A 13,604-nucleotide genomic window follows, 5' to 3' on the forward strand; every position below is an offset into this window, starting at 1 on the left:
AATATCTTCACATGAAAAACATTAAGACGTCAGGTGACCTCACCTCTCTTCCCCTCCAAAAAGGAAGAACAAAAATATGCCTTCCTGATTTTTGTCAGCACCGAGTGCTTTCACATCTCCCTTAAAGTGTCTACCCCACTGGTAGTGATCATGAGAGTATTTTCTCAGCAGCAGTGAAAGAATAATGTTGGAGTTTGGTGTAGACTGTCATCTAATTGGAATTGATGCTTCATTGAGCTGGGTAAAATCCTAAAAGGTGGCCCAGCTGTTCCCACCAGGGCATTCAGCATGGTCCTTCTGTACATGTTGCAGGGTGAGGATCCATATTTCTGCAGACACATTATGCTGCAGAATGAGACACCCTGTTTTGAAGGTGGTGTTTGCCAAATCAAGAGTAGTATGGATTCTATTATGCTATTTTGAAGGAAGTCCTCTCAAATTTGTACTTTCTGTTGGATTTGTCCAGATTATTGCGCATTACCTGTGTAATTCATGTAGTGACTAATCCATAAGTATGTAACAACTTTGTTACTTTGGTTTGGTTTTATTGTATCTTCTGTAAAAGTGTCATATAAATTAGGAATAAGTAGTAAGTGTTCTGTCCCTTTGAAAGATGAGTATGATGTCCTGGTGCATCACTCCTTTCTCCTTAATGTGTCTTGCAGGAGCTGTTATGGTCAAGGCTGAAATAATTCCTATATTTACTGTTATTAAAGCACCTGCTGTGCCTTCTTGACTGACTTAGTTCCTGTATTTCATGAACTTTTCTTGCCTGGTTTTTTTCATTCATGCCTGTTCATTCAGGTTGGTGAACAGAGTGCAAACTGCTTGCTGGGGAAGGCAAGCTCCATGTTGCCCACAGAGGGCTTATTTACACTGTCTTATGCTTCTTTCTGGTAGGAAGTTCTAGAACTTGATGTGTAAGACAGCCATAACAGTTAAGGTTACAGTCAAGAGTAAAATTCCACCTTTTTTCTGCGCAGCAGTGGAAATATTACAGGTGTTACAGAATGTCTGAGCTTGGTAAGGACCTCTTGATATTGTCTAGTCCAACACCCTGCTCGCTACAGGGTCTACCAAAGTAGGTTGCCCAGGACCATGCCATGTCAGATTTTGAATATCTCCACTGGTGGAGACTCCACAGCCTCTGTGGAGTCAAACTGTGGGCTGTTTGTTCCAGTACTTGACAACTCAGAGGAAAAAAGCATGGTGTTAAAATAGGGTTTTGTATGTTTTACCTTTTGTCAATGACCAGTGCCTTTTCTTCTGTCCTTCCCATCAGGTACTCACAGACACTGATGAGCTCCCCTGCCCTGAGTCTTCTCCTCTCAGGGTGCAGAGTCACAGCCCTTTGAACCTTTATTTCTTGGAGAAATGTGTTAGTGCCTTAATTTTACTGGCCCTTTGCTGGATTCACTCCAGTAGATCCCTGCCCTTGATGGTTTGGGAGACCAGGAGTGAGCACTGCACTCCAGGTGAGACCTCATCAGTGCAGAGCAGAGAGGAAGCTATTGCTCACCAGGACCCTCTGGTGCTTCATTGCAAAGCTGCTCCCCTGCTTGTCAGGCCAAGGTCTATACCTGGTACCTGGGGTTTTTCCTCTCCAGCAGCAGGACTTGACTTTTCTCCTCGCTGACCTTTCTGAAAACCTTCTGTGTCCATGAGAAGTGCCAGTGCAGGAGTGCACTGCTGGTGACTGGCTCCAACTGGACTTTGTGCCACTGATCAGTCTCCCAGGCCCAGTCTTTCAACTAGCTTTTAATAATTTTCTAACCTATACTCCATCAACATGTTGGGGCACTTTCCAAGACACTTTCATTTGTTAGGAGGCAAAAATAAATAAATAAATAAAATCTCTTCATTCTGGAAATTGTCTTAACCACTAATGTGTTTTGTGATGTAAACTGATACTGCCACGGATGAAATGGTCTTATTTTTGTATGAGCTTACTTAGGACAAAGCAGCATTCAAAATGTATTTAATAGTCTTAGGTGTTGCCTTTGAATCTCTCCAGATACATTATTAAAATTAATATAATAATTTTAGTAATATTTGCAATAAATTATGCATTTCCAGATATATTAATAAAAATATAAAATCAGCAGGTTGTTAGCTATAGCCTCAGTTATTAAGAAGACCGAAAAGCTGTCTAGCTCTGTTGGCTGCCTATTAATAAACATGGTGTGGTCTCTGACTTAAATCTCTGTGATGCCCTGTCAAGGATCAAAAACCTGAAAAAGCAGTCTCAGGATTTTGTTCTTAGGGCAACGAATAAAGCTGCCAGTTCAGGATAAACACTGCAGCTGCTGACAATGAATGGTGTATATTGCTCTTAGTATCTGAAGCTAATTTTTAGTTTTATTTGTCCCTGTGTAACTGGAAAGGTCTCTGTGTTTGAAGAGTAATTTTCTAAGTTTTTCCAGGTTGCAGAAAGGTGGAACTGAGTAAAGTCTTATAACAGGCATTTAAAATACTATTTTTAGTTTAGTTTTGGTGATCTCATTGCTTGCCATTTTAGGAGTCTCAATTGTTTTCTGCTGAGGCATTGATAATGGGAGGCAGAACAGCATGTAGAGTTCTGGCTCATCTACTGTTGAGTCACTTAGAAAAGGTATTTTAGTGTTGTGAGTCTGAATTACATGGTGAATTGTCTTCTTAGGTTTAGGTCATGTCTTGCTTCCAAGAAAAATGTGTGGTTGGCTTTTGAATGTCCAGAATGAGAAGGTAGAAAGACTTTGATCAAAGCAATAATATGGATATACAAACATAAAGTCTTCGCAGGAAAAGTGTAACAGAAGTAAGAAAAATGGATTGACTGAACTCAGTATCTTAAATCAGTGTTTAATGAGTGAGATTATTTACTGATTAAGATTAAAACTACTACTCCAGTTTAAGTCCCAGTGCCACTAATCAGTGGTAGTATAGCTGTACTGTTTATAGAGCTTGGAGCCAGTCAGTGTGTGTTGGCTCCTCTGCTGGTTTATAAACATACTTGAGAGCTTGTTTGATTTGCCTACTAGGAATGTAATGCGTGCTTGAATAATGTATAATCAGTCTCAGTGCAGTAATTTTAAGTTGTTAATTAAGATTTTTAGAATTCAATTAACTTATTTTTATTTTTTTTTTTCAGGATGGCTTGAATTCTTTGGTCCTTGATCTGGATTATCCAGCGCTGAGGAAGAACAAGAACATTGATAATTTTTTAAATAGATGTAAGTTGCAAGTGGCTCTTGAACAATGACATTGTTGTGATCTCAATCATAAGAAGTTGAGTGGTCAGAAATGCATTACTCATAGTTATTCTACTAATTTTTATAAATCTGAGCTTCAGAAGGCTTTGGAGGACCATTTATTACTGAGAGAAATTTCATTTAAGGGAGTTGTTATATTGTAAAAATATGTTGGAAAACACCAGATTTTTATTTTCCTAAATACAGTTGGAAAACTCCTTTAATGCTATTTTCTTATCTTACGTATGTGTAGTTACATAACTTGCTAAGTAAATCCTAGTTATTATTCTTCAGGAATTCATTACACTGAAGTCAACATTGTTTACATAGTCATATTGAATCTAACAGAGAAGTCTTCCGTGGGTTTTTAAAACTAAATTGTTGTACCTTAAAATCTGTTGCTTCATTTTTGAACCTTTGCATAAATGTTTGTGATTCACCCCATGTTAATTGTAGACAGGATCTTGTAATTTATTAAGCGTATGATTCTACATCAAAGTAGCTGTATTTTGTGGTTTTGAAGTGTTTTCTATTATTGTATATAAGCAGAACATTTTTTCTGGTAAAAATAACAGATTATTTTGTAATTTGCAGTGAGTAAGCCTTTTTGGAATAACTATGCTTTGTAGTGAGCTTCTTTTGAGATGTATATTTTTTTTAAAAAAAACCTTTTCTGTTGCATATGTTGAGGTTAGGTTTCTGCAGATGCAGTCCTATTAGCAACTCCTTTTCAATTCTTTACTGGTAAGACCTTGTATGTGTTTGTCCTCTGTTGCCCTGGGATTCCTTGGAATATCCACTCAAACTCTTCACTTAAATAGTGGCTGGTGTAGTAATTTGTGGTGAGTTCTTTGTTTGGAATTCAGTGCTTCTCCATGAGATTTAGCAGAGCCCTGTAGATGGACATACAGCTTTAACAGTTGCCAGTAAAGTCTCATTTGGAGAAATCACTTACAATACAGTAAATAAGAAAGAGCAGATTAGGACATAGAGGCATACCTTAGGATTATTTTCAGTTTGAGTTCAAAGGAATTCAAGCAGATATTTATGAAAGAAAGGGTCTGTAAACAGCATTTTAAGTATCTTTGTTATTTGCAACTGAGCATTGTATGTGTGAAGTGAGGGGAAACCCCTATGAAAATGACATAAATAAAATTTATCAGCAAATTCTATGAGCTGGTCATATTTGCTTTTACATTATTATTTTTTTCAGTAGAACAAAATTAGAAGCCTCTCTCTGATCAGAAGACCAGTGTTCTTTGACTATTAGAAATAGTAACTGTGGGAAAACAATTTAGCCTCAGGAGCAGGTTGGGGTTTTGGTTATTATTTGATTGGTTGTTTTTTGTTTGTTTTCTTGCTTGTTTTCTGCAGCCCCTGAATATTCTGGCTGACTGTCTCCCTTTTTTCGAAGGCTGTTGCTCCTTCTCCTCCTCTAGGCTCTCTATCATTGTTGTAGTAAATATTTTTAAGTATCCTATGTGACGTGGAGGCTACCAGCAATGTCAGAAACATGAAAATATACTTTTGTTCACAATTTTATTACTGCCTTTTTATTCTTAAACCACCTGACAGTATACTGTTGAAATAGCCAGATACTAGTTAAAAGAATTTTGAGATGTGTTGCAAAAAAATTCACAGTAGCTAATAAAGAGTTTTTAAGGGTGCACTTCATCTTTACCTGTTAAACTCTAAAAAAGCATGCAGCACCTGACTATTTTGGCCAACATATCGTGTGGCAGTGCATCTTGTTCAAGAATCACACATGTAACTTCTCTGCTGTTTCTGTACTGACTGGGAGAGAATAAAAATAGTGCTGCATATCTTCTGTGATTTACACTTTGGGAAAAAATGAATTGTGAAATGAGAATTTTGCAAACATTCAAGGCTGGTAGTATTTTGATATTGCAAAAGAAAGAATCAATCCCGGCACAGTGATCCATTTCAGTCTTTTCTGACACAGGTGGTTGTATGGTTTGTTATATACCACACAGGGAAACTGAGCAGAATTAATGCAGACAGTCAGGTTTCATTTTTTCTTTTTATTAAAACTAGTCAGGCAAAATAAAAGCAAAGATCAGTTTCTGATTTTCATTTCACTTCACTGATACTTGTGCTAGCACAAAATGAGCCACTCAGATACAGGAAAAAACAGGACAACTGGGTTGTTATTGACACCCCCATTTTATGCAGTTTAAAATTGTTAAACCCATAGCTCAGGTCTTCTTGGAAACTGTTCTGAGGGTTGCAGGTATCACTGGAAAGAGTGTGGCACGTGCTTGCTGAAGCCTCTTGCAACCTTGGGCTTGGAAGAAAAGTTGGGAACTGTATTGAGAAATTACGGAACTGTAAGTTGTTGCCTTCTTAGGGTAAGGAACAGCGAGTTCTTGTCTCTTGTGATTTTTCTCAGCATCTGAAGAGCTGCTGCAAATGTCCAGCTGAGAACTGCTGTCAAAAGGTTCTGACAAACTCTGCTGAGCAGTCTGTGCCAGGGGCCTGAAGCCTGCATCCCTGCCCAGGGTTTCCTGAGGCCAGCCTGGAGAGTGGCAGGGCCTCCTGGAGTTACACTGTGCTGCACAGTGAGGCAGCTAAAGCAGGGTCACTGCCATCCCGCTCATCCACGTTACACAAGTCTGCAGAAATTGTGGAGAGCACTAAATAATTATCACACTTACAGTCAGTTTAATCACTTAATTCTTCCACAATAACATTTTGAGAGATAATTTTTCCCCCACCACAATCCCAGGGGTTTGTATACACCCTACTTCCAACCTATGTCAAGTTATTACTATTCAGGTTAATGTTTCATTAATAGTTTTTTTTTTTAGTTTAAAAATGAAACAGTTGCACTTCAGCTGAGACATTAATTTATGTTTGGCTCAACTCATAATTGCAAGCTGAAACTCAAATGTTTCAACTATTTCACAAAGGCAGTTTATTAACTGTCCACACTATAGGAGTTTGATGTGTTCTGTTTCTGTGACCACTTCACCAAAGCAGTCTCTTCACTTGTTTGATATGAGAGAAATGCTTTAATTGCCTGCTTTGCCTTACTATTCTGATTTCTTACCACTTCCTCTAAGGTACTGAACCAAAGTTAGCCTGTGTTTATTGGAAGAGGCACATTAAATATCTGACATAATACAACCATTTCTTTTCAGTTTTTTGTTGCTTTAATTAACTGATGGTATTCTGATTTTAAATTGCTCTGGTTTTTAGCATATTCATGGAACAGAAAAACGTAATGCAATATTTAATTCCCAAAACAATGAGAGGAGTCTCATAGTTCTCTGAGAGCAAAAACTAATTAGCTTATTTTAAAAAAGGAAGCTGAGTTTTTCAGCATGGGCTTGGTGTAAGAAATCTTTCTTGCTCTTTTCCTCTTCTGTCATCCAGGCAAAGGCAATAGGTTGAGTAAGTTCTTCCAGGTCAATTTTTCTGCCATCTAAGATTTGCCAATTGTTGAATCATGTCTTAATGGCTTGTGCCTTTTTTGGTGATCTCCCATTCAATGCAATTTAGTCTGAAATAGTTAAATGACAGGTTTAAGCAATAGTTGGAAACATTTAATCATTTATAATCTTATCATCATGATAGAAGGGCACAAAAAATGGATTTTGAGTAAGTCCAAATAGTAGCATAGAGAGGGGTGCCATAAATAGGCCTTGTACAACCCAGAAGTCTTGACTCCCTAAATGGATCAGTGATTTTTCTGTGCATTATTTAGCATCACTCAAGAGTTGGAAACCTGTGTTGTTAAAATGATTTGCTGATGTTATGTAGGTTGGCAGACTTGTAGAGTGTAGTGACAGGGGATGTATTTACAGTAGAAGGGACTTCTAGTAGAGATGTGGCACCTGTGCACCAGTTTTTCTAGACTCCCTGACTAAACTCCCTGAAAAGTTCCTTTGGCCATTTTCCTCTCCAAGCAGACACTGCTTACTTGGAAGATGCATCTGTTAAGATTAATTTCCTGCAAAATCAACAGTTCTGGTTCCTCCCCTTGCATTTTGTAATGTCATTTGAACCCTGCCCAGCCGTGTGGTTACCGACAGGAACCTGTGTCACCCCGTGTGGTGTGAGTGCCTCCCAGGGCTGCAGCTCTGTGTGCTCTGGGCTTCCTGTCAGCAGCACTCATGAAATGTCAGATGCCATTTGCTATCTTGGGAATTTAGTGCACTGTAGAACTTCCACTGAGTTAAGGAGCTAATTGCTCCTCTGGTTTTCTCTTGGCTTCTCTAAGGCAGCTCCCTGCCAGGTCTTCACTGTCACCTCAGCAGGTTGGGCTCCAGTTCCATTCTTAATGATATTGTTATGGTAGGAGTAGGGATAGGAGAGGTATCAAATAACCAACTTTCCCAAGCAGAGCATGCAAGCCACAGTGTGTAAGACAGAATGTCTTAGATGTATAAACAAGTTATATGTCAGTGTCATTAACCACATTCCCTTTTGGGTACTTGGTAGATACAAAGCAATTCAGCCCTGCCATCAGGTTTATTTTCATTACATTAGGGATGTGTTCTCTGTAAGCCAGAGAGGGCTGCTGCCTTCTGTTTCCCTGTGTTCTGCTCTTTTCCATCTATGCAAGAGAACATATTTCTCATGTTCCCCTTTTATTTCTCTGAGGGAGGAAGCATTACCCTGTCTGGAGCTGTGCCTTCTAGTTCCTTCTGATTCTGCAAGGTCGCCAGCAGCTTCTTCTTCTTCATACACTTTGACCAGACACTACAGATGCACCCCTCATTACTTCAGTCTTTCTGTTGTGCTTTCTGTTTGGTTTTGTTCAGCTGTGGGATTGCAGCACTTCCTGGCTGTACTTCAGTTTAACTTCTGGCTGGACTTCTGCCTAGGGCAGCAACTTTTGACGTAACATACTCCATAGCAGCACTCATTGACTGACTGTGTCTGATCTGTGGGGTAAAATTGCACTCCCTTGCAATTTTTTTTTGTCTTATATACACTCCCCAGAACTGCTTGATACACGTGGGTTTTTTTTAAGAGAAAATAACCTGCATATGAACCTTTTTTTAAATCTTAAAAGGCAGAAAATTTGGAGTTTTCCTTCCTCCCTATTCCCCTTTATTGTTCTAGACAGGTATTTTTTCCATTTTCACAAGCATTTGCAACCTTCAGCCACATTCTTGCTGCCAGCTGTCAGCGACTGATCCAGACACTCTGCCCTTTCAGAAAGTGAAACTTTATTTGTTCAAAAGTTATAATGCCATTTTCATATAGTAAATCAAAAGTTGTCCTTAAAGACTCTTTGTATCTAACATTCCTGGTCCTTCCTGTGTTAACGAAGAAAACCGAGTGATAGGTGATGGTATTCTCATGTTTTAGAACTTTTATTTAAATGTCACAATATTTCTATGAGATAACATTCCATTCTGGGGCTGGGGAGTCCACCTAATGCCTTCCTTTAAACATAATATTTTTTCTTCTGCTAGTCTTTGTGCTGTTGCAAATTCATGAGACCTGCATACAAATACCAAAACTTTCAAACTCATCTGTGTGAAATCTGAAAATTCAGACCACTATAAGGAGGCTGCTATTGAAAAGGTCTCCTGCACCCTGGATTAGGTTATGTTTTGTGAACTAAATCTTATGATCCACTATATTGCAATTACGATGTGGCTTCAGGGTTAATCTAAGCTTGCCTTCTTGCACCCCAGTTTTTTGTTTCAGATTAGTTCCATGCATTGATTATCTGCTCCATATCCATAAGATTTTATGCCAAAATAGACAACCCATCTGTACTACTGATACCTTTGCAACATTTGCATCCCTATGTGGTATTATTAACTGAGATTATTAAATTTCAAAGGAGTTAGGAGGAGTGACCTCATTGCTCTCTAAAGAGAGGAAAAGTGGAGAGGGAGGTGTTGAGCTCAGCTTCCTGGGATGCAGTGACAGGACATATGGGAATGGTCCAGAGCTGCACCAGGGGAGGTTCAGACAAGACATGATGAAGCATTTCTTTATTCTGACAGTGGTCAGACACTGGAACAGGCTTCCTTGAGAGACATTTAATGCCCCAAGCTTGTCAGTGTTTAAGATGCATTTAACAACCTGTAACTGTTGGTCAGCCCTGAAACAGTCAGACAATTGCAGTGGTGATCACTGTGGGTCCCTTCGAACTGTTCAATTCTATTCCATGCCATGCCATGCCATGCCATTCTATTCAGCTTTTAGCAAAGCAAGTAGGATTTCTCTATTCTCAGCATTTCACTCAGATGATAAAACTAATAACTCCTCACCTGGTTGTTTAACATATTTTTGGGTTTTTATTGCTTGTTTGCATTATTTAATGCTTGAGGAGTTTCACTGGAGCTGTAGTGACTTTGTTTATAGTTTCTACCTTATACAGAAGTATTCCTGTGAGTTTCTTCTCAGATATTAAGCTGCATAAAACTACACACTGTTTTTTCAACATGTTTTTCAACATGTTAGATTTCTCATTTCACGTATTTGAAAACACTGAAACACGACAGAAACATTTAAAATAAACTCATGTCATTCCTGTGTCTAATGAGATGTAACATTATATAACTGCACATTCTCTGTCACTTGAAGTTTTTCTCTACTGCTGCTTCCTGTGAATTTGTATTTATCTTCCTTGTCTAGTACCAGGGCTTGTGATGTGCAGCTCCAAACGCAGCAATTCCCTTTGCAATCTGCAAAATTAATTCATGTTATTAACAAAAATAATAAACTTTGTGTGGGTGAAGCACTGTTGCTTTCCTATGCTTTTGGTCCAGGCTTTCATGATTCTGTATGGAAACAACATCATGATTCTCTCAACTCCTCTTCCTGTTGACACACTGAATTACCTTGGTCTTACAAGTACACTGAATGTAGCAGATTTGTTTACTTTTGGAGATTTTAATTGCCTCTGTCCTTACAACTTTATTAGCAGATCATTCCCTCACTGTAACATTAATCTCTCCCCTTCCCTGTCACATCCAGTCTTTTCTTCAGAAGAAACTTACAGTAGCATTTTTGTGTTCCACAGGTTAGGAAGGATCTCTGGAGGGCAGCTGGTCCAACTCTGCTCAAAGTCAAGCCTGTTTTGATGTTACATCAGATTGTTCGGGTTCTTGTGCAGTTGAATTTTGAGAACTTCCATAGATGGAGTCTTTTAGCTCCGCTTGATAGTCTGCACCTTTCCCCAGTTCTTACTATTCTTTTCCTGCAAAATGGGATTTCTGGTATTTCATCTTGTCTGGTGACTCTTGTCCTTTCACTTTGTACCCCTTTGAAATAAAACCTCATTTCAACTTCTGTTGAGGTCAACCATTTACCCATCCCTAACCTGAACAATTGCAGTTCTCTCAGCTTCTCTTGAGCATCATGTGATCATCTTGGTGGTCTTCCATGAAGCAATGGAATGTTTAGTGTTTTTTGTGCACTGATGACCCCAAAGTTAGTCATAATATTCCACATATGGTTTCGCAAATGACAGATAGGGGAGGAAATCTACTTCCCTCAACTTACTGTCTGTGCATTTACCAGCACATACTCACACAGTCACTGCAAAGGCTGGCTCCTCATTCCTCTCTGCTTGGTTTGTTGTCCACCAGGGCTGTCAGGTCCTGTTTCTCATGGTGCCTGCTAGCTGGTGAGTGCATCCTATTCCATTGTGTGGTGCTGTTCCATCCCAGCTACAGGACTCTGCACTTGCTGTTGTTGAACTGCGAGCTTCCTGTCAACTCGTTACTCATCCTGTCTGGGTCACTCACAGGAGCCACCCTGCCCTCCAGTGCATCAGCTTTGAACTTAAAACCACTGGCTGTGACGCCAGCAACTTTACCACTCACCTGATAATTCCTCTGTGCAGTCCATGGTTGGCTATAAAGATACTTTTGAGATGTTGTGTTGGAAGTCATGCTATAGTCAAGGAAATGTACTGCCTTCCCTTTGTCCACCAAGACAGACATTTCATCATTGAAGGAAATCAGGGTAGTCAAACACAGTTTGTCCTTTCTAGATCCATTCTGGGTGTTTTTATCCTTCCATGTGCATCACGTTCTTGAAAGTGGATTCCTGAAGGATTTTCCTGCATGATCATCTTGGGCAGTGTGGTCAGGCTGCTATTCCACCCTGTAGCCTTCTTGTTGTCCCTTTAGAATATGGGTGTGGCATTTGTGCTTTACCAGTCATCACTTTTCCAAGTTGCCATGACCTTTCAAAGGTGATAGAGAACAGCCTGGTAATGGTCTTGACTGGTATTTTCAGCACACTTGGATGCATCCTGTATTGTCTCATGACCTGGTATATGCCAAGTTTGCTTCACTGGACCCAAGAGGCTCCTGAGCAGGGCTTGAGAGTGAAGTGAAGCAAAAAAGGCATAGACTGCCTTGATCTTCTCCATGTCTCTGGTACTAGATCACCTCCCACACTGGGAGCAGTGGGACTATATTTGCCTCAGTCTTTCTTTTATGGCTAATGTATTTATAGAATCTCTTGTATCCCTTCATAATCCTGGCTAGTTTCAGTTCCAGCTGAGCTTGGTTTTCCCAATTCCATCTTTTCCAGTTTGAGAGGTTCCTGCTGGGTAACCCAACTCAGCTTCCATGTTCCAAATCTTTGCCTTTTGTGGTAAGTTGAGGCAGAGGTTTACCCATTTAGGCAGACTGGCTCCTTGCCATTCCTGCTCGATTTCTAACTGGAACAGCTTGATAGCTAACTAGAACAGACTGTTCTTGTGCTATGAACATGTCATCTTTGAAGATCAGCCCACTCCTCTGCCCTTCACAGCAGCTTTTCACAGGATCCTGCCCGTGAGTTTTCCAAACAAGCCATAGTCTGGCTCGATTCTTCTGGATTGAAGTCCAAGGTCTGCTATTTTCCTTCTTCAGGTCTGTTCGAGTCTTAAATTCCACCATCTTGCAGTTGCTTCTGCCAAGTCTGCCACAGACTTTGTCTTTCTGAACCAGTTCATTCTTGTCTGTGAATAATAAATGAGAGTGCCTCCTTGTCCACTTCTGTTGCACCCCTACTTAGACATAAGGGTCCCTGCTACTGAAATCCCTGTGTTGTGTTGTACAACACACACAGCTACTGATGTGATCCGTAACTGAAAGACAGATATCACTTCTTATGGCTGAGTCTTGTGCTTTAACACCTTTTGATTTCAGAGGACTCTGTGCAGAAGCAGAGCTTTGTCTGGTGTGAGTTAGGTCATTGTTTTGAGGGTTATAACTCAGTAAAATGCCTTATTGGCCTATTGCTTGTTTGGAAGAAAAGAAGTGTTCCTGATGGTCAGGCATCTCTTGGATTGCTTGTGGCCTGCCAAGTTGCTCTTCATGAATATGTAGGAATGGTTAAGCTATTTACTAGATGTTCTTATCATTAACTCCCTTAGACCATGTCATCTTTAATGTCATACTGCATTAACTGTATTTCTCATCCTTTTCTCCCTGGTATTCAGATCTGAGATCCTCTTTAATGCCTTTCTAGGGATAAAATTCCATGGTATTTGACCCTAAACGGGGATCTCGCAGTATATAAACCTCTACCCCTCTCTGAATCTAAGCATCCACAGCTTTTCATACAATTTCCTGCTCTTCCCTGGTAGAGTTCTTGCTCCAGCCACCTGTTTTGCTTTGTTTTGTTCTTCCTCTAAGTGTGTGTAGGAGCTTGTCATGCCTCAGATGATCTTTTGTCCTCGTAATAAGAATAGATTTTAAAAATGCATTTAGCTGGGAATGCATTCGTAGCATGCTTCATTTACAAGATTAAAAAGTCTAGGACCTTGTATGTTTTTAGAACTTGTCAGAGATCAGAATTTCATTGTTTTCCCTTTTACAGATTCTCACAACTGCTCATAAGACACATTCTGACAGGCAGTGCTTATCTGAAGAATACTGAACAGAGCATTGTAGACATCATTTTAAGAAGTGTAGAACTACACATACAGTGAACACCAAAAAAGCAGTGTGAGATAGCCAGCAGTTACTCATTTGTAAACTTGAATCAATGTTTCATATGGAATGGGTGAGTGGATGTGCCAGATCTTTGTGTGATCTGCAGTTTTACATGAAGGTTACCAAGTCACATTGCTTGCCATGTGAGTGCTGTTGAGCCCTCCAGGTGTGCCAGGAGCAGGTTACACCTGCAGTGCTTTTTGCCTACCACATACTCCACCTTGCATTATCAGTGGAGTGTCAGTGGATCCTGGGAATGCAGCAGGTAGCAAGGAATGATTGAAAATTCCAGATAGGCATCTCTGGCTCTCTTTATTACCAGAATCTTCCCATAAGCTTGTGAGTGATTATTAGAGGTGTGAAATGAGAGTCAGCAAAATATGAAAGATATTTCATTTGTTACAGCTAAAGGTAGACAGCTAATGGTTTCCAAAGAATAATGAAAGGG

The 13,604-nt window shown here is 39.8% G+C and overlaps 1 protein-coding gene across 4 annotated transcripts in view; it reads left to right on the forward strand.

The window, feature by feature from the left end:
* The window catches only part of ROCK2 (Rho associated coiled-coil containing protein kinase 2), a 93,993-nt gene that overhangs the window by 37,230 nt on the left and 43,159 nt on the right, over window positions 1-13,604 (forward strand). For all 4 annotated transcript variants that reach the window (XM_074538099.1, XM_074538101.1, XM_074538102.1 and 1 more), the window contains exon 2: window positions 3,131-3,212. In XM_074538099.1, coding sequence (XP_074394200.1) covers window positions 3,131-3,212 — 82 coding nt within the window. The remainder of the gene's footprint in view (window positions 1-3,130; window positions 3,213-13,604) is intronic.

This window comes from Zonotrichia albicollis, chromosome 3 (assembly GCF_047830755.1).
Source record: "Zonotrichia albicollis isolate bZonAlb1 chromosome 3, bZonAlb1.hap1, whole genome shotgun sequence".
NCBI classification, from domain to species: domain Eukaryota; kingdom Metazoa; phylum Chordata; class Aves; order Passeriformes; family Passerellidae; genus Zonotrichia; species Zonotrichia albicollis.